Source organism: Bidens hawaiensis, unplaced genomic scaffold, assembly GCF_021521415.1.
Source record: "Bidens hawaiensis isolate Kalapana, Puna unplaced genomic scaffold, B.hawaiensis_p1.1 tig00025222_1, whole genome shotgun sequence".
In the NCBI taxonomy this organism is placed as follows: Eukaryota; Viridiplantae; Streptophyta; class Magnoliopsida; order Asterales; family Asteraceae; genus Bidens; species Bidens hawaiensis.
In genome coordinates, this window is record NW_027494025.1 from 248053 (window position 1) to 272924 (window position 24872).

Below are 24872 nucleotides of genomic sequence, written 5' to 3' on the forward strand. Positions count from 1 at the left end.
TGAATGATATGTATGTACGTTATGAATAAATGTAAGAGATAGAAATGTAGAAAAGGGACTGGACCCTACTAATATCCAAGGCAGTAAAGGGATCGAGCCCTTTAATAATCTCGAGGCAGAAAAGGGACTGGACCCTACTAATATCCAAGGCAGAAAAGGGACCGAGCCCTTTAAAAATCTCGAGGCAGAAATGTGACCGGACCCTGATAACTTCCGAGGCAGAAAAAGGGACCGGACCCTAATAATATCCGAGGCAGAATAGAATAAAGTAAAGTAGAATTTAAAATATGAAAGTATGAAGGTATTTATATATATATATATATACACTATGAATGAAGTATGAGATTACGAATGAAAGTATGTAAGTATGTATGTATTGTATGTTATGTGATTAACTAGAGCTCACTCAGCGTAGCTGACTTTTAGTATGCACGCAGGTGAGTAGGATGAGGCAGCTCGCTTCAGGGGAACACGTGGCATTGAATAAGATGCTGGAATCGGAAGACTTAAAACGTTCATGTTTAACGTTATGATATTTTGAAAGACAAGAATGTTTATTTTAAGACAAGTTATGAATTTATGTAATGTTTTATGAAAGTTTTTATATTCCGCGTATGTTATTATTAACTCTGATGAATAGAATTATGTTGATGAGTAAATCCAACGCCCAAATGTGAGGCACCGGTAACGGGGCCTTACACGACATTTTGACCGTTTTTTACTGTTTAAAATGGTTTTATTGACTATATTACCACATCCCCTTACAAGTATAACTAGTTATTCGGTGTATTGGGTTGATTACACTTCTCAAGCTCTCAAAACGCAAAAGCCGCTAAAAAAATAATGATGAGAGTTATCTATGTTTATTTTTAAGCAATTATCATAATATTGTTGAAATTTATTAAAAATTAAATAAAAAAACAGGTATTCTTAGTTAATTTTTTTTTTTGGTATTTATTTAATTTCTTTAAAAATTTTGGTATTTATTTTAAACCGTTTTTTAAACAATTTTTTTCTAACTGGTTTCATAGGTTAGGACATGTAGGACGAACACCGATAGACGTCAAACAAATGGGTTATAAATGAGTGTTTTTAAAACAAAACGAAAAAGAAAAGAACGAGTGTTATTTATCTGATGATCGAGTTAATGAAATGAATGATTTTCCTCGGTTTTTCCTTCACTTTATCTTAAAAGAGATTTTGTAATGGATATTTTTTGGAACTTTTAACCCGTTTCTTCATTCGTTCTCTAGATTCTAACTGACCCATACACGAGTCAACCATCCAAGTGGCACCACAAAATAAACGTGTATCTGGTTATCACAATTCTCTACTTAAAATTAGTTAGTTTTCGTATGAACAACTACTTCCACACATTCTAATAACAAAAGTTCACCATAAAGAACATGATGCAATGCCTTAAGTTTTCCTTCAACTACAAAAGATTAGACAAAATCTATATAGGAATAGGCAACTTTATGAACAAAAAAAAATAATGTGATCAAAATATCTAATAATATAAACAAAACATCATGCAAATGTCACATTTTTCCCGTCTCAACATCTCGCAGCGATACCTGCCTAAACGTTTGGCTGCCATTTCGCCTCGACTGTTGACTTAAGCCCTGAATCTCCACACCTTGCAAACGAACCCCATCAACCGAACGGGAATTCGTTTCTTCCAAAGCTCGGAAATATGCGTACGGGCCCCACCCTTCCGAGTGATAAGGAGCCGGAAAAAACTGCAGATAACACATTGTAGCAACAAATAAACCTGAAAACAAAAACAAAAACAAAAACTTTAATATCGAGTCAAAATATTAAATTCGGGTTTAAAAAATATTATTTATTTAAAATACCTAAAATACCACCCGCGAACACATCTTGCCAATGGTGCCAATAATCATCTACCCGTGAAACCGCAACGAGAGAAGCCATAAGCAAAGGAAGAAATATAACGCATAGTTTTGCTACATGCCCGCGACGATCAAACACTTTAATTTTTCCCGCCAAATATAATGCTAAAAACCCGAGACCCGCAAAGGACCCTGCAAAAAATCATACAATTAATTAACTTCGCGCACATTTTGTCGCATTTATCGGTAACATTAAAATGATATTAATATATTTCTTACATGAAGTGTGACCACTAGGGAAACTTTTATGGCCTTCTCTTATATCCTTGTCTTTACCATGACATATGACATTACCCCATTTGTCATAGTTCTGTAACATATGTTAAATTATGATATTAATGTATTATTCTTTAAATAATAATTTGAGTTATTGAAAGTGTGGGAGAATGTTAAGTACGTCTATTCCGTCAGGAAAGCAACGCCAGAAGAAATCGGGTCGTGGTCTTCCGACTGCGTCTTTTATGGCGTCTGTAATAACCCCGGTTATGAGAACCGAAAACAAGAGGCCTGCAGAAATACTAATGTGTTATGTTTTTTTTTAATTATTTAGGAATGAAATGATCATAATAAGGCCCTGTTTGTTTTTGCCTCTTTTCTCTGAATAGAGGAAAACGTCTGATTCGGTCAGACGTAATCAGACGTGGGGCTGTTTGTTTTTTTTCTGGCATTAAGAGGTTCAGCGTCTTAATAGCATCTGAACCAGTAAGAGCTTTTAGTGGGTCTGAAAACCTCTTAACCCAAAAAAAACATACGTTTGTCTCCGGCCTCCATTAACTTCTAACCCGGAGACTAGGCTCCATTCCGACGACTAGAGGTTCGTCTCTAGCCTCCACCTCTTAATGATTCAGATTTCAGACATTTGAACCACCTCTTAACATTCAGATGTGGTATTCAGATTCAGACTTAAATCTCTAAGAAAAACAAACGGGGCCTTTTTAAAACACACAAACCAATCCCCTCGTATAATGACTTATTTCAAACTGATAGCATTTTGGGCGAAACGTGTTTTGAGCCAAACCAGTACTTTATTTAAAACGGCCCGTTTGACCCAAACTCGTTTTTCTCGTAACTCGTTTGGACCCTAACCAAATTGATATTTTTTTTAAAAACGGCCATATTTTACCCGAACCAAATTATGACCTTTTTTAAAGGGCCCGTTTTGATCCAAACCAAATTGATCCTTTTTTTCTTTAAACGGCCCGTTAGACTCGAACAGTCGAACCAAATTGACACTTCTATTTGAAAAACAGCCCTTTTGACTCAAACCAAATAGATACTTTTTTTTAAAACGAGTTCTTTGATCCGAACCAAACTTATCATTTTAAAAAAAACGGACCGCTTTGACCCTGACCGTTTTTTCTAAAATGGTCCGTTTTGACCCGAACCCGTTTGATCCAAACCAAAATGATACTTTAAAAAAAAACTGTTTGACAAAAATCAAATCGATACCTTATATAAAAATGGCCCGTTTTGACCATAAAAATACTAATAATATAGTTTTTTCTAAAAAAAAGGCCCATTTGACTCCGAACCAAACTTATCATTTTTAAAATAAAAAAAACGGACCGCTTTGACCCAAACCGAACTAGATTTTTCTTCTAAAATAGTCCGTTTTGACCCGAACCAGTTTGATCCAAACCAAAATGATACTTCAAAAAAAAACTGTTTTGACCCAAAACCAAATTGATACCTTATTTAAAAATGGCCAGTTATGACCCAGACCTGTTTAAAAATAATAATAATAATAATAATATAGTTTTTCTAAAAAATGGCCCGTTCGACTCGAACCAAATTGATATTTAATTATATTTAAAACGGCTTATATTGACCCAAACCAGACTGATACTTTTTTTATAAAACTGCCCGTTTAGCCCGAACCAAATTCATACTTTTTTCTTAAAAATGACATCCTCTCATAATACCTAGAATTGCATGGTGCAAATCATGAACATCTCTCCTCCTATAGTAAAAAACGGTGAAAACAACGATAGGCAGCAATACAGCGTAAATCTGTCAAAACAAAAAAACACAAATTTCAAATTTACTATTAAAAACATAAAACTAATTAAAATTTTATAGTAAAAAAACAGAGATTGAAGAACTCACAGGAACAGACCAGACTGGAACAGTGTTATCCTTCATGGGATATTTAAGATCGGTCATCATATCCTCGCCCACAAACCGATAAAACGGGTGGATAATATTCAAACCAATTTCTATGACTGCGAGCAGCGCGAGTATAATCCAATCATGCTTGTGAGTTTTTGCTAATTTAGTTCCATGAGATTTTATGTAGAAGGCCCCGAGATCAACTTCTCTAACTCTGCTATCCTGTCCATTCTAAAATATGCATACAGATATATCATATATACAGATATATAATTATAGTTATATTTTGCAATAAAGTTGCTATATTAGTGATCATATCTGCATTATTAATTAACTATTTATTAGAGTACAACGCGAATAATTACAGAGGAAACCGAATTTGATCAGATTTCATAACTATAATAAACATATCTACGATGTATGATATGTATTTATGTAGGATGATATGCTGCATATATGTAGTACATATATTGCAGTATGCTACATATGTATATCAGTGTTGTAAAACTCGGTCTAGGCCGTCGAGTACTCGGTCCTCAGTAGATGCTGATGCCTGTGAGTTTCTTCAACTTGGCCAACATTACTCGGAATAGGTCAAACCCGGAGCTAGTCAGTCAAGTCGGATTTTAGCTGTTTTTCACCGATTTTCGTTGTTTTCCACGGAGATACTGAAGAGGTAGGTCCCAGCAGAGCCTAGTTGGACCCGCAAGACTCACCTTGAAGAGGGACGTCTGCGCAAAGACCAACTGGTTCCGCAGGACCCACCATGCTCAGAGAGAAGACCTTACGCGCAGTACGCAAACTGTCCCCGCAGGAAAAGCCTCCCAATGGTGAAGTACCCCGCCTGTTCCCACAGCTGCGGATACAAGCCATCATGGAAGGCTACCCGCACTAATAGCAAGGCTACACGCACAAGGCACTAACTCAATAATTCAGTAATGTCACCTGAAGGAATGAGCAAGGCGGGAATACTCCCGCCCAAATGAGCCAGTCCGTACGCTTCTGGAAGATCTTTTGTACTATACCTGCCAAGGTATGGACAAAATAGACAAGATCTGACCAAAGCAGCCCATGAACCAATCACAGGGTGACAGCTCACCGACAACAGTACGAGGAGGAGCACGCTCCAGTACAAAATGTCACTATCAGCCGCTGCCTACTCACCAACCCTTGTTGTGGCACGTACATAGCCTGCAGTTGGTGGAAAAGGAATAGTACACAGCCGGCCATGTCACTATCAGTCGCTGCCTACCCACCAACCACCAGCATGGCACGTGCGTAGCCCACAGTTGGTAGAGAAGGAATAGTATGCAGCTGGCTGTACCTGCTTGGAAACCTAACTTCGGCTATAAATACTCCAACACCTTGGAACGGTATGATCATCTCATACTCACATATCTGCTCTAGCTATTTCTCTTAATATACACTTATATTCAGAGCAATCTAGTCTGATTCTCACGCCGGAGGGTGGTCACAAGGAGGTACCCCCCCCCCCCCCTTCTCAGTGACGAGCTCACGGTGTCTGTTTTGCAGGTCATCAGAAGAATAACCATCTTTGCCGGACCTAACCCTCGTGGGAAACATCTACTTGACCCTAAGATTATCTGTAATCTGCCGGGGTCACTTAGTGTTTCTTCAGATACCTTGGAAGAAGATAATTAAATGACTACCATGCAATGTTGTAAAATCAGGTCTACAAGGCCGAGTACTCAAGGTATGGCGAGGATGCAAGTTTCTTTAACTCTGTCTAGTTACTAAGAATCGATCAAAGTTGGCCAACCTCATCCAAAATCACATCTAGTCGGTCAACTTGGACCTATTTTGACTTACAAACATAAATCATAATTCGTATATTTAAGGAAAAAATATCATTTTGTTAATTAATGACTAGCAATTTTTAGAATAATTTATTATTTAAAAATGTATTTCTCTTATACATATTGTTATTCACTTATTTTGTTATAAATATTAGTAAACTTATGATATTTGACACACACATATATATATATATATAATCTCCAAAATTTAATTTGCTCTATATTTACCATTTCCGAGTACTCCAAGTACACCCGACTCCCCAATCGGCCGCCTAGGATCCACCTAGCGACTTGCAACCTTGCTTACCATGTCTATAATATTAACAAACTTATGATATTGGGCATATATAAAATTTCCTAAAAACTAACTTCATTCCATTTACCAATATTCGTGCACTCACGACTCTCTAGTCGTCAAACTTTACAATATATAACTATGGCAATATATCTAAAATAAACCCAAAGTAATATACACTTATACAGAATCCAATAATATATTATGTTGTTCAAAAAGAAGAAAACCTTTACTGACCTGAAACATATTCTTCAGAAAAGATAGATTCCAAGGCATGACTAATAATTATCTTTCAACTTCTGATAATAACTAAACAACACAGACAATAATGATAATAATAATAATAATAAGATTGATGGGTTCGATAAAATCTAGGCAAATGTCAACTCAGAAGTTGAATAAGTTGTATAGAATGAATGTATGATTGACAGAAGAGAATGACGTTGTGTAGATAATAATAATATTGTGTTTACAGGAACAGTGGACGGCGGTTAAGGCTGGATCATAAGGTGAAGTATAATAATAATATTAATAGGAGAGCCGGTCAACAAACAAACAACACACGGTATGGAGTTGAAGTTGGAATCTTCAACTGTTCCTAGAAGTTTATTGTTTTGTGGAAAGACTGTTGGAGACTCTTAACTATGTGTGTTTTGTCATGTTTGGTACTTTATTTTTTTGAAAGTTCATAGTTTCATACACATACACTTATGGTTTTCTAAAGAGATGTTATATTCAGAGTTCAGACTAAGGATGAGCGGATATCGGTACTGAAATATCGGTACCGATTTTCTTAAATTCTTGGTACCGGCACCAAAATATTTGGTTTTGTACCGGGACGGCACATGCATACGGCACCAGTATTGAAGGCAAAATTCTATTAACATCAGTACCGAAAAATTCAAAACTTGGTACCGACTCGGTATGAATATGTACGAGTACCCGTTTTGCACATCCCTAATTCGGACACCAAAACCCTTTTCCCAAATCCAATATGCCAGTGCTCATACGAGGTGTATAGGTACAAAGGCGTCACGCCTACTCTATTATCTATGCCTATACAAGCCTTGAGCCTATACGAATCATTTAGGTATATACGAATCATATAAACGCTTAGATTGTTGTCATATTTCAGGAGGAAATTGCCTGGTTATCGTACAATATATAACAAAAATTAACGAGGGTATGTTTTTTTTAGAGTTTATTACGAAAAAGTTAACCTTTTCAATTATATAACATAATGATATTAAATATACGGCTACTCGCTAGTATACACCTATATGACATGTATGGCTATATATATAAGGCTTGTATATGCCATCTAAACGACCGTATAGATCTATACGAGTCGCATTTGAGATCTAGAACGTGGTGTCTTTATAGCGCATATTGTTCTAAATTATAGATAAACAAATTAATTATGAGCTAATTTATCTACTTTAACTATGCAACTTGCAATATACCTATATTCACATGTGTATATTTGACTATTCCAACATTCCTTCACAAGAAAAACGAAGGTGTAAAAGTATAAAACAATAATTAAAGTGAATAAAGTAGCTTATATTTAATGTTACAATTATATATATTGAGACTTGATTATTGTGAAACAATAACTACTATAATTACTGTAAGATATGCTATAATGTGACATGATTTTGACTAACTAACAAATTACACGACACGTAATTGAAACAAATGGTAGTATGGGGACTAGATATGAATCACATATTTTTCAAGTAAAATAATGAATATATTATGTAATTTTCAAATTTCAAATATTTATATGTGAACAAGGTGGCAGGTTTCAATACACGGTATCTCTTAATTAAAAGGTGACTTTCCTTTTCAAAATCTTTTTATTTTTATTTCTTTGAATGGATTGCTTTTCAAATATCTAGAAAGCTTCTTTATAAATTTCTGGAAAAGCAAGACCTCTTTTCTTTGCTTTTAATTAATTTGTTGTATTTCTAGAAAGCTTATTTCTTTAAGCACCTCCTCTACATGTGTTTTTATATAAAACCTTTAAAGAAAAAAAATAAAAAAAAAAAAATTTTTATATGTGAGATAAGTTTTGTACATGTAAAATCATGGTTTTTCAATTCCTTTTTTCCCTTCATAAGGGCTAAGTTGCAAACGAGCCAAGTCGCTTGCGAGCTATATGGGCTCGGATCGATAAAAAGCTTGAAACAAGATGAGTTTTTTCGAACTTGAGCTGAGCTAGAGTCTCTAATAAAGCTTGTTAAGTTATCGAGCTCAGGCTCGAGCCTTATAAGTTATATATGAAGCTCATTAGGCTCATAGAGCTTAACGAGTCTTGTATGTTTTTCTAAGTTTTACCTGTTTTAGACTTTTATGTATTAGTTTTACATTGCCTAGTCGAATTCTATACGAGATTTGGCATGTTTAATGGTTACTAAACGAGCTAGATACGAGCTTAGGCTCGTTAACAATTTTTTTCTCAAAAAACATAAAAATAATTAAAAACGTATATAAATTAATTAATGAATAACAAACAACTCGAGCACTAGCCGAGCCTTAGCTTAAAAAATTGACGAGCTGAGCTCGAGCTTTGGAAAAAGAGCTCGAAATAAACTGAACTCGAGCTCATGCTTAGCTCGACTCGTTTACATAATGGTGATTAGTTGGGTCTCCTTATAAGTATCAATTTTGTTTAGTTTATGTTTGATAAAGGTTCTAAAGCCGTTCAAAAAAGTAATTATTTAAATATATAAAATAGTTCTTTATTAATTAAAGTAACAAAATATTTAATTGGTCAACTGTAGGCTGTAGCCCAATACTCCCATTTTCAGGCCTTTCTAGGCCATCCTCGTTAACATTGGCCCATATATCACAGAGCTAGTGTTTGGGTTGCAAAACTAGTTGATCCATTTAGTATCTCGATCGCGCCCATTTTGTAATTTCTATTTCAAACTAGAGGTGCATGAATCGGGTTTTTCTAATACCCAGTCCGGGTATAACCAGGTATTAGAAAATTGGGTATTGACCGTACTTGGATCGGGATCGAGTCCGGGTATTGTCTCTAAAAATCATGCTCTATGCACGAGGTTCGGGTAGGATATAGATACGGATATTCTAAAACCGGGTATTTAACTACCCTATTTTCAGGTAATAAAAAATCCTATTTTCAGGTATAGATTGGGTTTATTAAGGAGCTGCACTTTTTTGGGGGTATTTTTCTAGTATTTTTCTTGTACTTTTAGGTAATTTCGTGTATAGATCGGGTATTTTAAAATTCTGGTTTTGGGTATTGAAAAAACCCGGTTCCAGGTATGGATCCAGCTCTGGTTTTCGGGTATTACCGGGTACAAGTAGGGTCTGGTTCTGATACGGGTTTTGGTATTGAAATACATACCCTATCCGTACCCTACAAATAGGGTCGGGTACGAGTTCGGGTAGTAAAAACACGAGTACAAAAAAACCTGGTTCTGAGGTTTTTTTTATCCAGTTCCAGGTTCGGGTTTTTTTTACACATTTGTTCAATAAAACCTACAGCCTCCTGGTCTGGTAGCACTTGGTGTTTATTCTCAACAAATTAGTACAGATTCAAATACCACAAGGTGAGCAATAGGTGGATTTTAGGGGTTTGTGTTTGACGATTAAGAGAAAAAAATGTTCAATATGATTTATTTGTAGCACAAAATTATTTGATTTTTATATAGGACTTTTAATTGATGAAATTTCAATTTGCTAAAAGAATGTTTAATTGTAGTGGAAATGGGAAACAAAGTTGCATCATAAAAGCTGAATGCACAACTTTCGTAATAAACAACCTACATGACCCATGTTCTATGGGGTTCTAAAAGAATTAATAAACTATATCAAGAAAATTATATTCGTTGTACGTGAAAAATCTTAAAATTTCCATTACTTCAGATATGTGTTGGGATGGAAAGTTGTAAACTATAAGAATGCGTAATCTTGTCGGAGTTTTTACTCAACCATAAATAACAAATGTGAGGTCTTCGTGAGGCGATACAAACAATATTGATTGGTATAAGTGTTACATATGGACGGTATTAGAGTCACTCATATGTTAATTACTATGTTAGTGCTCAAGTTGTTGGCCCAAAACTCATCAAGGGTGATGAATCTATATTTTGTCTACATGAGATGTATTAGGTCATTACAAATAACTCTTCTAAAATATCATCAAAGTATTCTTAGTGCATTGGTCATATGCGAGGAAATCTTCTAGAGTTAAGAAATGTGTAGTAGAGAGCAATCTAACTATACAAGAATGAGTGAGCTTATGGGAAGCTTTCACTTGAGGTCCCAAAAATATATATGTAATCTACATGTGGGTTCAAAATTATTTGGTACAAGAGACTGCGTATTACACCATATTTCGACTTGTAATACTGATTTGTGGACGAGTGTTCTTGGAGTAGTTGGCCTGATCTTGAACCTACGTGCCTATGATTTCATTCCTCAAGAAATTCACATGTGAAAGATCTTGAATTTGAGACTTTCTACACCAAATTAACTATCTCAAAAAAAGGGGTCAAGTCCACGGCTAAGTATTTATAACCGTTTGGATTGCAATTGCCATCTTGCGCTGCGGGTTGAGACACGATTGGCGCTCTTGTACATCAAAAGCCACAGGAATCAACAGAGGATCAAGAAATCACCCATCCTCATAAAATAAGTTGATTTTGTTTTAACATGATTTAGAAACTTATTTTAAATTTAGAAATATATAACATTTGTTTCCATTTACAATTTATCATGTTAGATACACAAACTACTCATATAATTTCATTTATTCTTTCCAATATCAAAATATAACTTTTTCTTATATGAGACAGATAATGTAATACGATAATTTACTCATAATAAAATATTTACAATAAGAAATTTTTCTCAGTGGCATAATGCGGCACAACTACATCATGTTGTTTAACTAAAAAGTGAAAATGTGGTTGCCACATATCATAGGGCTCTCACTAACTTAACCATCAACATAATGTAATTATTTAACTAAAAAGACAGTTATTTTAACTTTCTAGTTAAATTAACACTAACTTATCCTTCATTGATACCCATTATACAGAGCCTGGCTAATAAGAAAAAAAAATGTGATTAGAACTTTACCTCCATATTCTAACTTTCTAAGTTGTAAACAAAGCTAACGAATTGTCTGATGTCGTCATTAGCTAGTTTTACTAAATTAAAGAGCTTTAATTATTGTGAATGGTCGGACCTTGCTTTGGGGGTTATTTTTTAAGGGTGTGGTAGTTTGTTGTGAAGAAGATGAAGAAGAGTCTACGATACGTGGGATACAACGAGCGCATATAACGCTTGAACACTAGACCGTTTTCACTATTATAGTGTGGAGCCACGAGCCCACGGCTATCTCTCATGATTTAATCTTAACACTTTCGTCTTGATTTAGAACCTTTTAACTAAGCAAAAAAAGTATTTTCGGTACTTTAAAAAATAAATATAGTAATTGTTACTTAGGTCATGCCATTTTTAAGAGAGGAGGCAATAAAGACTTATAATTTTATAAATGCAAATTTTCACAATCAATATGACTTAAAGTTTGTAATGTCTATTAAAACATAAATGGCAAATTGAAAAGTAAGTAAAGTTTATTAATACAGTTGTTTAACAGAACTTATATGGAGTAATGAAACTTTTGAGTCCCACTAGCATTTACTTTCTTGTCACGTATCTCTCTAAAATCTAATCTTAAAAACCAACTATTATCCTTTTTTTTCTTTTTTTTTACTTGAATTAGCATCAGAGCCGTCTCTAGACGAGTAAAATCAAGTCGGGCTTTAGGTTTTCTCTCGGATAAGACCTTCAATTTAGATGTAACACCCTAAATTAGAAAACGAATTTTCGAAAGTATTTTATGCAGAAAATCAGGTCCCAAAAATTTTTACTTAGTTTCATCACCATGTAACAAAGTTTTATCAACACATGTCCACTAATAATACTTACAACATATTCCTTTAACAATAAAAATAGCAATTTGCCAAGTTAGCAAAAACACGTTTGCAACTAAAGAATTCCAAGTTGGTGATGTGAGTCCTTAATTTGTCCCGAGCGCTTGATCATCTTTCACCACTTTGTCCATAAGCATTACCTTAGGCATTACAACACCAAGGTTAGTAATTATAATAACTAAATCTTACACATACAAAAATGCTAAACATATAGATGCAGATTCTTAAAGTTATTGATTTCAAAGCGTATCAAAATCATTAGTCCATTCAAACCCTTCTATACATACTAGAACACATATAGTAGTTATAAACATGCTTCAATTAATACACAAGACTCAATTAATCATATGATTCAACACACTTAATAAATCAAATCATTTATCAACAAACTTTTTAATATTGGATACTTACCTCATCAGTTGTCATGCTACTATTATAACGCGAACATTTATATAATTCCTTTGTTCTTCTAACTTGCTGGTAATGCAAGTTCACCTCATATCATGACCAATTTGTGAAGGTCACTTTGTAAAAAGATCTTATGTTCATTTACGGGCTTGCATCATAACCAACTACATATATAAATCCACCATAACATATAATAATGGCCATACTTAAAAGTATTAGGATACATGAATGATGAACCCAATTAAATCACCACTTTGCAAGGATAACTTTTATACCTAATATGTAAGAATCACTAACCTTTTGCGCATAGGATCTACCAAAACTTGAAATGCTCCACCGACTCGTTAGCTTCCATACTTCAACATCCCTAGAACTTTCATGCCAACATACGACATTTAGAATACGCATGCAAATTCCAATCAACCTAACATTGTATTCTTTCACTTTATCTGCACTACACACACTTATCCATCAACAAGGTTTAGCATAGATCTTTGTCCTTCATTCAGCCCGTTAGGGCGAATACTTTGCATAAACTCATGTTAAAGTATTCTCAACTCTTGAAGAACATACTTCAACATGTATGTTTAAGCATTATAAACTACTGTTTTATTGTTAAGTCACAGGTCTATAAAATCAACTTCAAACAGTTTTATAAAACTAAACTTTATTTGTACTCGTTTATGTACACCTGCACTATTCACTAGTTTTGACCCGTGAACTGGTGATATTAGTTTCTTATGATTTAAAACAGTAAAACTAGACTCAATAAGCTTTCCAAGCATATAAAATACACTCCAAACGGATGACCGAATAATTATATATGACATTTACAAAACATGTAAACATCTGATTTATCAATTCTGTACAGCTACTGTGTTTCGTATATTTCACTCGTTTATTCGCTTTATTGATTCTTGTTGTAAACATATAAAGAAACTAGACTCGACAAGCTTTCCAACCATATAAAATACACTCCAAATGGATACTCAGTCAATTTTATATGAATTTATAAAACAGCCTGAAGAGGGGGTTCCACCTCTTCACTCCAAATGGATACTCGACAAGCTTTCCACCTCTTCACTATCTGACTCGGTGTCAGATAGGAGCACTGGATCGGCTGTGGAGGCCGCCTTCTCCTTCCCTTTCCCGCCGGCAGCCCTCTTCTTCCGCACTAACGGAGGACCATCTGCGGATTCCTCAGAAGAAGACAGGTCAGGAATTCCAGCAGCGGGTACAGCACTGAGGGGGGGAGGAGAGAATAACGCCTTACCTGGCCACCGGTGGCTCAGGATCTCGTGGCCCAGCGGATAGACCTCCACAAACCGATCCGCTGTTTGCTCCAGGATGGGCAACTCATTCTCGTCAAGAGCACGAGTACCCACCCGCACGGGATCGTCAGCTTCCCGCGGGTACAGGAGCGACTCCAAATTGTTCCCCTCTGAAAGAAAAGAAACAGTTAGAAGACAAACTCATATCAGCAAGAAAGACAAGACATACCATAAGGAGTAGAGTTCAAACCGTATTCGAGAAGGATGGGAACCTGAGACGCCTCCTTCCATACCCGGCTCATCCCCAGCATCACCATCCCGGACTCCGCAAACCGGTAAACCGGAGATTGGACCCGGGATATCTTCGCAAACCATTCAGCCTCCTGGTAGTTTAGTGGCGTGATGGCTTGGAATTGCCTGGCCATTTTTAAACTTCATGGCAATGGGGATGGCGCGGGCAGAAATGTAGAAGAACTCCCGCTTCCACGATCGGAGACTGCGCTCGGTCGCGCAAATCTTCAAACCCTTGATCCGGGTTGTCAGGGTGTACCACCCCTGGATGCACCTCCAAGTATAGAAGGTCATCAGGCGGTCCACATAGGGCTCAATGCCCAGAATCCGGCACACCCACTCGAAATGGCGAATCTTGGCGATCGCCATGGGGTGCAACTCGGTCAGATGAACACCGTGCCTCTCAAGGACACGGTAAACAAACTTTGTCAATGGGAACCTAAGATTCCCATAGACAAAGAATGCTGCATAAACCCCGATCTTGCCTCTGGGGGCATCGTACACGGTCTGATGGGGTTCAGGAAACTCAGGCTCGAAAGGATCGAGCATGAACTTCCTAACAACATACCGGTACTGATCGCCGGGCAGAGCACACTGGCACTCACCAGCAGTACTCCTGTCATCGGTGGTAGACTCGAGATCATGTGAAGACATCTTGCAGAAAGAAAGCGATTTCGGGAAAATGCTTGCCTGAAAAGGGGAGTATTTGCCGGAAATCGCTAAGAAGAAGAAGAGAAGGGTGAAGGTGTGAATTAAAAAGGACCCTCTCCCCCTTTATATACTAATCGCAATTAATGCGGTGAATTTAATGCGGAGGAGAGAGAAATCGAGGGTGCAATGAAACTATGACGCGTGGCAAAAAGCAAGCTGGCAACAGCTGTAAAAAGGACGCGTGCCAGAAATTTCGCGGCCACGCGCCCGAAAAATCGCGCCCACGCGCCTGAAAAAGCGTCTGGAATGACCATGTACTGTCACGTCACCATAACTTCCTGCACGTCCTGACACTGTCAGAAGAAACCGTCGCACGACGTTTCAGATGTTTGGACTGTTCTTATCCTCACCAACCTTTCGAATTTCAAAATTCAAAATTCAAAAAATTTCAAAAGTAAGCGGGAAAATACCCCTTACCTTGGCAACCAAGTAACCATAAGACGGATGCGGGTACAGTGCTAAGGCAAAACCCTTCACATACCTAGCACCCGCAGGGAATTGAAGCCAAGAAAACCCCGGCAACAAAGTAACTATAAGGCGGGTGCGGGTACAGTGTTAAGGCAAAACCCTTCACATACCTAGCACCCGCAGGGAATTGACGCCAGGGGTACCTTGAAAGTAAAGTAACCGTAAGACGAGCGCGGGTACAGTGTTAAGGCAAAACCCTTCACATACCTAGCGCTCCGCAGGGAATTGAAACCAAGAAGGATCTTCTGGGCAATGCTTGCGGAAACGGAAATAACATCCCCGCATAGCGGGAACGTCGAGAACTACATTGTTTGAGGCTCCAGGATGGAATTGGTGGTTTTAAACATAATTGATCACTATGTTCAAAACCACTAAAACCTCAAGGAGAATCCACACAAGTGAGACTCAACGCTCCTGACTTGCGAGAAGGTTACATACCTACCCGCATCATACCCAAAGATCAAGCAAAAAAATCGGGAATTTTTGCAAGTGACATTAGGAAACCCGCGGGAAGAATCCCCACGGAGAACCTTAAAACTAAAAACCCTTTTCAAAACCCCTTGCTTAAAGTCCAAAAGTTCACCTCACTTTATTAAACATTCATGAGAAGAACATTGGACTGGGGGGACTTGAAGAGGTAGGTCCCAGCAGAGACCAGTTGGTCCCGCAAGACTCACCTTGAATAGGGACGTCTGCGCAAAGGCCTTCTGCTCCCGCAGGACCCACCATGCTCATAGAATCTTACGCGCAGTACGCAAGCTGTACACGCAGGGAAAGCCTCCCAATGGTGAAGTACCCCGCCTGTTCCCGCAGTTGCGGATACAAGCCATCAGGGAAGGCTACCCGCAGACAGCAGGGCTACACGCACAAGGCAATAGCTACTTCAGTAGTCACATGAAGGAATGAGCAAGGCGGGAACAATCCCGCCAAAATGAGCCAGTCCATATGATTCTGAAAGATCTTTTGTACTATACCTACCAAGGTATGGATAGGACAGACGATCTGACCAGAACAACCCATGAGCCAATCACAGGGTGACAGCTCACCGACAACAGTACGAGGAGGAGCACCCTCTAGTACTGTTTGTCACTATTAGCCGCTGCCTACTCACCAACTCTTACTGACGGGCGTGCGTAGCCTACAGTTGGTAGAATAGTGTTACTGTTGGCCGTAACCTATTCACCAACCAGCATGGCCTGCGTATAATCCACAGTAGGTGGGACGTGCATAATCTACAGTTGGTGGAATAGTGCAGCCGACTTTGTTACTGTTGGCCGTAACTTATCCACCAACCAGTATGGCCTGTGCATAATCCACTGTTGGTAGAACAGGAATACTATTCAGCCGGCTGTACCTGCTTGGAAACCTACCTTCGGCTATAAATACTCCAACATCTTGGAATGGTAAGATCATCTGCTATCCAGTTATCTAGCAATCTCTTAATATACACTTATATTCAGAGCAATCTAGTCTGATTCTCACGCCGGAGGGTGGTCACAAGGAGGAACCCCCCCCTTCTCAGTGACGAGCTTACGGTGTTTGTTTTGCAGGTCTCCTGAAGAACAGCCTTCTCAGCTAGATCTCATCCGTAGGAAACATTACTTAACCCCCATATTATCTATAATCTGTCCAGGGTTCACTTAGTGTTTCTTCACAGCCCAAGACGTTGACAAAAGCTGAAAATTCAGCTCAAACCAATTCGACCCAAACTTGATTTCAGCCCCCGTTTCATTGTTTAAAACTCATATTAAACTCTTGGAAAATACATTGATAGCATACTAATGAATGGTAAAACACCATATAACATCAAGCAATCATCCATCAATTTCAAGAGCCACGGACTGATCAACAATCTTGATTTCCTTCGTTTTCTTAAACTTATTTTAGTAAATATTTAACTCTCAGATTGGAGTTTAAACCATTAATTTAAGTCAGTTTGGGGTCCTTCAAATCAGTAACTCCTTTAAAGATAAAAACCCCCAAAATTCATATAAACCCTAAAATTTAAATTCATCAAGATCATAAACATGCAACTCTCGAATAAGCATGATCAAGTTGTTATGCTCATAATTATAAGTTGACAATATCAAAACACCAATATCATTCATCTACACTTGAGATTGAAAAAGATGATGGTTTTTCACAACTTACTTGATGAATTAGCCTTAAATTACTTGGAAATACAAACATATTAATATAAGAGAACCACGGCGGAGGACGGTGGTGGGTTAATATTATTATAGAAGTTTGGTGGTTCAAATTAATATTAATATTTAAAATAAATAAATAAATAACTGGATCAAATCTCGGATCACCTAGATCACTACACCCTCTGTCTCTAGGCCTCTCAGGCTTGATCATGTGCCACGTCAACGGCTACATGGCACAAATACATTGAATCACTTGGGTTTTGATCAAGCTTCACTATCCTTAGACTTAGTTAATTTACCCTATTACAGTATACTTCACAAAAGACCTTGAATTCTCGTTTCAACCTCCAAAAGGGTTAAGTCGGCCCTAATCAGCATAACTTTAATAAAGATAAACACCATATATCATTAGGCTAAAATAGCATATGTATTAAACTATTAACGGTAAATGAAAATAGTAATAAATAAAACCTACGCCACGCACACTTATTAGTGAAATGAACATAGTCTCTTAGACGTTACGACGGGCAGGTAAGTTGCATGCACTTTACAAAGTATTATTATCAAGTTTCAAGGTTGTATTAGATTGGAAGTGACCTAGGTTAAGTCACAACCTGTTCCTTAAAGGGGTAGCGTGGGGCCCACACATCACTTTATATCTCCTTGTAAACAACCAATTGGGATTTAGTGAGTGGCATGGGATCCAATACATATTTCCCATGTTCCAATTGGGTATCAAGGAGGCATGGCATTGTGTTCACAACGGAGGCAATAAAATTTATTTTAAGCAAAATAATATCTTCTTAATAATGTTAGTTTGGTATTATCAAATTTGTATTAACTGTTGTTCATATAAATTGGATGTGGTTTAATGATAGAGTACTCAATTTACTAGTGAGAGGTACGGAGGTCAAACATCACTATCACTAATTTATATGTGAGATATGAGGGATGACCCTGGCTTGCCAGGGTTCGAGTCATGATCTCACCCGGTTTTATCGGCTCCTCGCTGTCGTGCAATTTGGAGGGTGTGGGGTCGGGTTTTATCCAGGGGCTCCATCCGTCCGGACTTGTGGCCGGCTCGGGCTACCTTTAACCAATGGGGGCCGCCTACAGAGTACCGGCGTTACTTAGTTGGTCGTTCAAAAAAAAACTGTTTTTCAAAATAATTATTTACTAAAACAATATAATTAGAATGCAACATATGTAACTTAGGCAAGAGTTATATGTGTCGGTATAATTATACATCATAATAATGTAACATAAAATGATTACATGACATTATGGTTAACAATAGGCCTCCATGGTATAGCCCCATCCTTCGCTTGTCACCAACGTATCCGTCAGCTTATGGAAACTAGAGTGCGGATTCTTTTAGAATCTATTAATAGAAATAAAATTAAAATGCATATTAGGTGGGAGGGGTTCTCATCTCAAGTACCCTAAATTCTATCTTTCAATTACATTATAAACTGCTATAAAACACCTTAATCATAGTGTAAATATAGAAATTGAGATAGAGATGCCGTTAGGAATGCTCTTAAACAACATATATATAAAATTTAGGGGTGTCAATTCTTGACACGACCCGAAATCAGACAAAAAAAATATAGGTTTTGGGTCGACCAACACGACTTGTTTTCTTAAATAGGTCCACTTGAACCCGGCATGTTTAAAATGCGGTTCAACCCGAACCCGACCTGTTAAAAAGTGGGTTGACTTGTTAACCCGTTTAAAAACTGTAGAGAAGTTAATATTTTGATTTTATAGATAAGAAGTTTTAAATTATAAAATTATATACTTAGATTTTTTATTTTTCATATATTAATTAGCTTTTAAAAGGAAAACTAATTTTTTTAAACTAATTTTTACTCTAAATATTTTTATTTTATTTGGGCGTTATTTTCATTTGTTTTTTTTATCTTTAGCTAAATATGTAAACTTAATTTTATTAATTAGGAATGAGAGATAAATACATACACAATAATATTTATCATAAACTATTAACAAGTTTTATATGAATAAGAAAATTAATTGTTTAATTTATTGCTTAGTCAATACGTACTACTTTTATTCGTATATGAACAATTCATGAGTTGACCCGAAATACATCTCAAACAGGACACGAATTTAAATGTGTCGACACAAATAAATTTATAGGTTAGGTTAAAGTTGAAAAATCTAAACAAGTTAGCCCGTTAACCATCAACCTAACTTGATTCACACCCCTAAATAGCTAAATTATAAATATCATCTAAAAGTCACAACTAGTGCCAAGTTTTTTTTATCACTAATCTCATAACTTTTAAATCGATAAAAGCACCAAACGATTTACAATGAAGTGGTAGGTAAGAGGGCAACAAACTGCTCCGCAACACCCTTTTGGATAGCAAACCCGATCATACTAAAAACAAAGTTTCGGTTCTTATGGGCCGATAGGTTATTATGCGTGACTTTTTGAACTCTATTCAAAAGATCCACGGCATCCGGAGCTAAGAAACTAAAAGTGTCAAAGGCAAAACGGATAAACACGTGTTGATTCTCCAAACAGGCTCTCTCGTGTTTAGCAACCTGCCCGATGTCGCCTTCAATGTTGTCTGACCTTCTATAAACTCATTGTCCCTAAGCCCAACAATAGGGGATACTCTTGTGAGGTCCACGCAAGCGTGTTTTCCCCTTCCCACCCAAAAACAAGAATATCGGTCGATCGTAATGTAGATCTTCCTTCAAGAGGATCCGTTAAAAAATTTACGGGGGCTTCCTTTTTAGCCGAAATTTCAGCCCCGTTTAAGGACATCGCATAGAAAATCCTTCACCAAATCATGTCTGTACTTTAACCCAGGCAACTCTTTGCAATGAATTGCATGCTCGTCAAAAGAAGCCAAACAAACCTTACGGCAAACCGGGAATGACATCTACCAGAAACAAAAAGATAATTAACCAATACTTCATGATAGTCCGATACTCCAAAGCCAATATATGTTAGCCCAAACATTCATAACACTTAAGAAATTCATCCAAGTGAAAGTTAAAAAAACAATTAACCAAAAATAGTAAAATGACGTGGCAATGACTACTCATTTTCAATTCAATAAAGCCAGAAGACTCCATCCAGCTGTAGCCATATTACAAACCCATCCACTCTCCACCACCCTAAACAACCATGGACTCCTCTCATCACCAGACCACCACCTTCCGATTAATGGTCAGCACCGGCGGACACATCCTCCCGCGTCCGCACGACAAGTCTCTCCGCTACGTAGGCGGAGAGACACGCATGCTTACAGTTGACCGCCACACCACTTTATCTGACCTCACTACACGCCTCTCAAAAACCGTTATTAGAAAATCATACACGTCGTCATCCACGTCATCATCAGTGCAGTTTGCACTTAAGTACCAGCTCCCTAATGAGGAGCTGGACTCCTTGATATCTGTTACCACGGATGAAGATATAGAAAACATGATAGACGAATGCGAGAGGCTAAGTTCTGGTACCTTTGGTACTACAGGTAATTCAGCCTCAGCCTCGCGCATTCGTCTGTTCATTTTCCCGAAACCAAATCTGAATAATTTAAATTCGGATTTGGGTTCGGATATAGGATTGTTTTTAAACAATCCTAGTAAATCGGAGGACTGGTTTCTCAACGCGCTGAATGGAACTGGTTCTGGTTTCTCGGATACATCGTCGGTAAATTGCTTGTTGGATTTGGATGATGAGATCGTGTTACCGGAGAAAAAAGTGAATAATTCCGGTCAGGATGTTCGATCAATACCGGATTCGCCGATGCTGGAAACGACGTCGTCGTTTGGGTCAGCATCGTCGACACCGTCGCAGGCTCCTGTGAGTTCTGCGACGGAAGTGAAGGAACAGTCTGATCCGTTTTTTTTCGTTTGACGAGAAAACGGATCAGGGGTTACAGATGGATTATTTAAAGCAGCATCAACAACAATCTATTGGATTTGATTTAAGTTCAGTGGATTTACTTTTAAGGTACATCATAAATTCATATCAATTATTATGTAGAAAAAATAGGGAAAAGTTAGTTTTATTATAATAGATTTCACTTTTAAAATTTTCCTATCACCTAAAGTTTGATAAGTGCAACATAACCATAGTCATGTCACATGAAAATTTGTTGCGTAAGATGGAAATTTGTTGTAGCAAACAGAAATCTGTCATTTGAAAATATGTTGTGTCACGTGAAAGCTTCTGGCTAAAACAATTTATCAATTAAAATAAAAAGTAGAATATATATTTTTATAGAAGGAAAAGTGATATTTTCTTATCAAACTAATTGGTAAAAATGGTCAATATGGTGGTTTTCCAAAAAGAAAAGAAAAAATAGTAATAATACTAGTTATTTCTAAATAAAGTATTACTTAATTTTAAAAGAAGGTTTTAATAAAACTGATATTGGAATTTCAAAAAAAAAATATCAAAATTATGTATTTGGATTTGCTGAAAAGGTTAGATGTTAATAGTTATTAAAGAAAAATTAAATTTTATCTTAATTGAATTAAATTACGCCTCTATTATTTGGGATAGATGTATAGTTCAATCTTTTCTCTCCCTTTGTGGACCTTACCCTACAAGTGGGACTTCACTGGCTATGTTTGTTTGTGTGTTAAATAAATTACTCAAAAAAATTAATAACAATATTAGAAAGTTATTATTGTAGTCTACTCATTTAACAAACGAAATACCTAGAAAATAATATGCACTACAAAACACTTTTACATATGGGAAACTTTGTAGAATAATAACTAAGTTTTCTAATCATTTCACTAAATTGGGTTTACTGTTATTAACTGCAGTGATCTCACTATAACCGATCAATCATCACCGGTTTCTCAAATCCAATCTTCTAATCACAACAATCGAGCTGCCGATCCAAGTGACACCCCTAATCAAAATACTCAAAATCCGAATTCAGCTTATTTAACGTCAATGCCAACAACACAAGTCGAATCACCACGACACCAATTCCACCACCAACAACCGCGATACATCCCACCACCACAATACATCCACCACCAGGCCCCGCCTATTGCGGTCCCAGTAACATCTTTCTACCACCACCACCACGCGCCACCAAACCAACATAATTTCATGTATTATATCTCAACCACACAACCACCACAATGTTACAACTACCCATTGCAACAACCACAACCTAGTCAAGCTGACACGCGGTCCGTGGCCCCCACGAAAACAGATTTACCTGTTTACCGAACAAATTCTGGTGGGCCCCAGCTTGTTAGGATTCCATCTGTATGAAAACCAACCCCAACATGTTGAATATTCTGGGATTTATCAACCAACTCAGTCTATGTACTATGCAACACCATTAGCTACTAGTCAACAAGTGAGAACTGGTCAACAGCCATGATTGGTGAGTTTCTTGAAATGTTTTTGAAGCAAATGCTAAATGGTGAAATGGGTTTTGTTTATTTATGTATTTTAGTGTTGGTTTGTGGTATACGTATTTGTGGTTGTTTATACTTTATATAGGTATAATTGGTAACACTGAAAAAGTTTGTAACTTTTTCTTGGTCTATTGAGTATTGAGGAGGATTTGTGTATACTATATTTTATAAAATGTAACTTATTTTGGCTATAGTGTTTGGGAATTATATATTTATATGATGAATCTTATATATCATGTGTCGGTGTGTGAATTCAATTCAGGTTTTTATAGTCGGTTATATATTCGCTTTTATGAAATTTCAGTTTTTTTATATGAGTGTGATTAATCAAGTTTTCGAGATAATACCACTTTTTTTTAACTTCAATGTAATTTACCCGTAAAAATATTGCACTGATGTACACTATGAGATTCAAACTCTTTTATGAAAGCATACTGTAAAACGTGAAAATATTATTGGACCAAATTAACCGAGTAGATAATACAATTATCATTTTCATTGATAGTTGTCAATCTTTTAAAATTTGGGAAACTTTTGAAAAAATTTAGGTTATCAGGTCAAATATGTTATGTCATTTTTCACATATTTTGACAAGCTGATGTGGAATATAATGACTTGATGTCATGGATTTATGGTTAAATACAAATTAATTGATTGAAAAATTATAATTCTGTTTTAGTCTTACTTTTTAAATTTAACGAATAAAATAAGACTACTTTTTACACTTGAAGATTTTAAAAAAGACTAATTAATAAATAATTGTAAATTGAAAGAACCAAAATGACACTTTAGTTTAATTTAAAGAATAAAAAAATGGCATGTTACAGATATTTTTTTTTCTCAAATAATAAATTCATGTCATCGGTCCATTGTATTCACAATCAACTTTTAAAAACAACTAAAGTGAAAGATGACACTTGCTTGTTGACCTGGAAACAAAGAAAAAAAATCTCAAAAGTACTAAGCTACTATTTGGGAATTTTTTTTCATCATAAAATTATGTGTGTTTATAATAAAGTTGTGTGTTAGTAACAACCTCCAAATTCTCATGTCTTGTATAATACATATAAAAAATAGTTAAAGGTGACTTAAGGTTTAGGTCTTGTTCTTTTGTATTCAAACATGGTAAGTATTCGATGCTTAGTCAATCCGTAGCATCAAGTGTGGTTCTTCTGTTTGAGACTTTAGTCTGGTGTTGGAAACTTTATTTTGTCTACTTATGTATACACCATAGATCTTGTGATTCAACTTTATGTATATTTGTTTTAAAAACTAGCAGTTGATTCATGATATTGACTATTGTTGTGAACCACCAACACTATTTGTGTATTACACATTTCAATTTTGTCAAAATCTTTGGTCACAAGAACACTCAAGATATATTTAATAGTCATGTTTGTCTCCTGTATATTTACCTTTTGTGTAGTATAAATACTACGACGACGGAAATGAAATATCATCCCAGTAAAATTAATAATTCTTACATTTCTTATTCCCTTGTCTCTTGTTAACTTCAAAGTTCATATATTATTCTAATAAGTTTGTTATAGTTAGAGCTAATATTATAACATGTTATCAGCACGAAGCTCTAAATCAAGAAGGTATATCCACCACAAAAGATATTCATATTAAAGCAAGGTAAATACTTTATTAATCAATAGAATTCAATAATATACATTAAGAAGATAAGTACTCTATAAAACATAAATGACACCTTATTATGGACATTCGACGATTATGGGACTACTAACAATCTAACTTTTATTTATGCATCTAACATTTAATTATGCAACTAACTTTTCCTGTTATGTTATCTAACTTCTGACTAACATTTATATTTTCAAGTAACTTTTATATTTATGTTAACTAACATTTAATTATGCTTACTAACATTTATTTATGCATACTAACATTCTTAATTCTATGTATTATCTAATAATTTTTTTATCTCCTTTTATTCTTCTACATTAATACACACACACACACATACAAACGGTTATATTACCGTTATAAAACGGTAATATAGCCGTT

The 24872-nt window shown here is 36.2% G+C and overlaps 3 protein-coding genes across 3 annotated transcripts; 2 read left to right on the plus strand and 1 right to left on the minus strand.

Moving 5' to 3' along the window:
- Positions 1-1228: 1228 nt before the first annotated feature.
- LOC143571205 (lipid phosphate phosphatase 2-like) lies at positions 1229-6756 on the minus strand. The gene is made up of 7 exons (XM_077056690.1): positions 6375-6756; positions 4023-4256; positions 3839-3926; positions 2314-2423; positions 2136-2226; positions 1860-2048; positions 1229-1774 (listed from the first exon to the last, which is right to left on the minus strand). The coding sequence occupies exons 1-7, from the start codon at positions 6411-6413 to the stop codon at positions 1542-1544; spliced, it is 984 nt and encodes a 327-aa protein (XP_076912805.1). The 5' UTR covers positions 6414-6756; the 3' UTR covers positions 1229-1541.
- Positions 6757-20574: 13818 nt separating this feature from the next.
- Positions 20575-21309, plus strand: LOC143571211 (RAF-like serine/threonine-protein kinase PRAF). Its single transcript, XM_077056699.1, has 2 exons — positions 20575-20923; positions 21014-21309. Exons 1-2 carry the CDS (start codon positions 20575-20577, stop codon positions 21307-21309), a joined length of 645 nt encoding a protein of 214 aa, XP_076912814.1.
- LOC143571206 (uncharacterized) lies at positions 20948-23297 on the plus strand. The gene is made up of 2 exons (XM_077056691.1): positions 20948-21405; positions 22230-23297. Exons 1-2 carry the CDS (start codon positions 21335-21337, stop codon positions 22690-22692), a joined length of 534 nt encoding a protein of 177 aa, XP_076912806.1. The 5' UTR covers positions 20948-21334; the 3' UTR covers positions 22693-23297.
- Positions 23298-24872: the final 1575 nt, after the last annotated feature.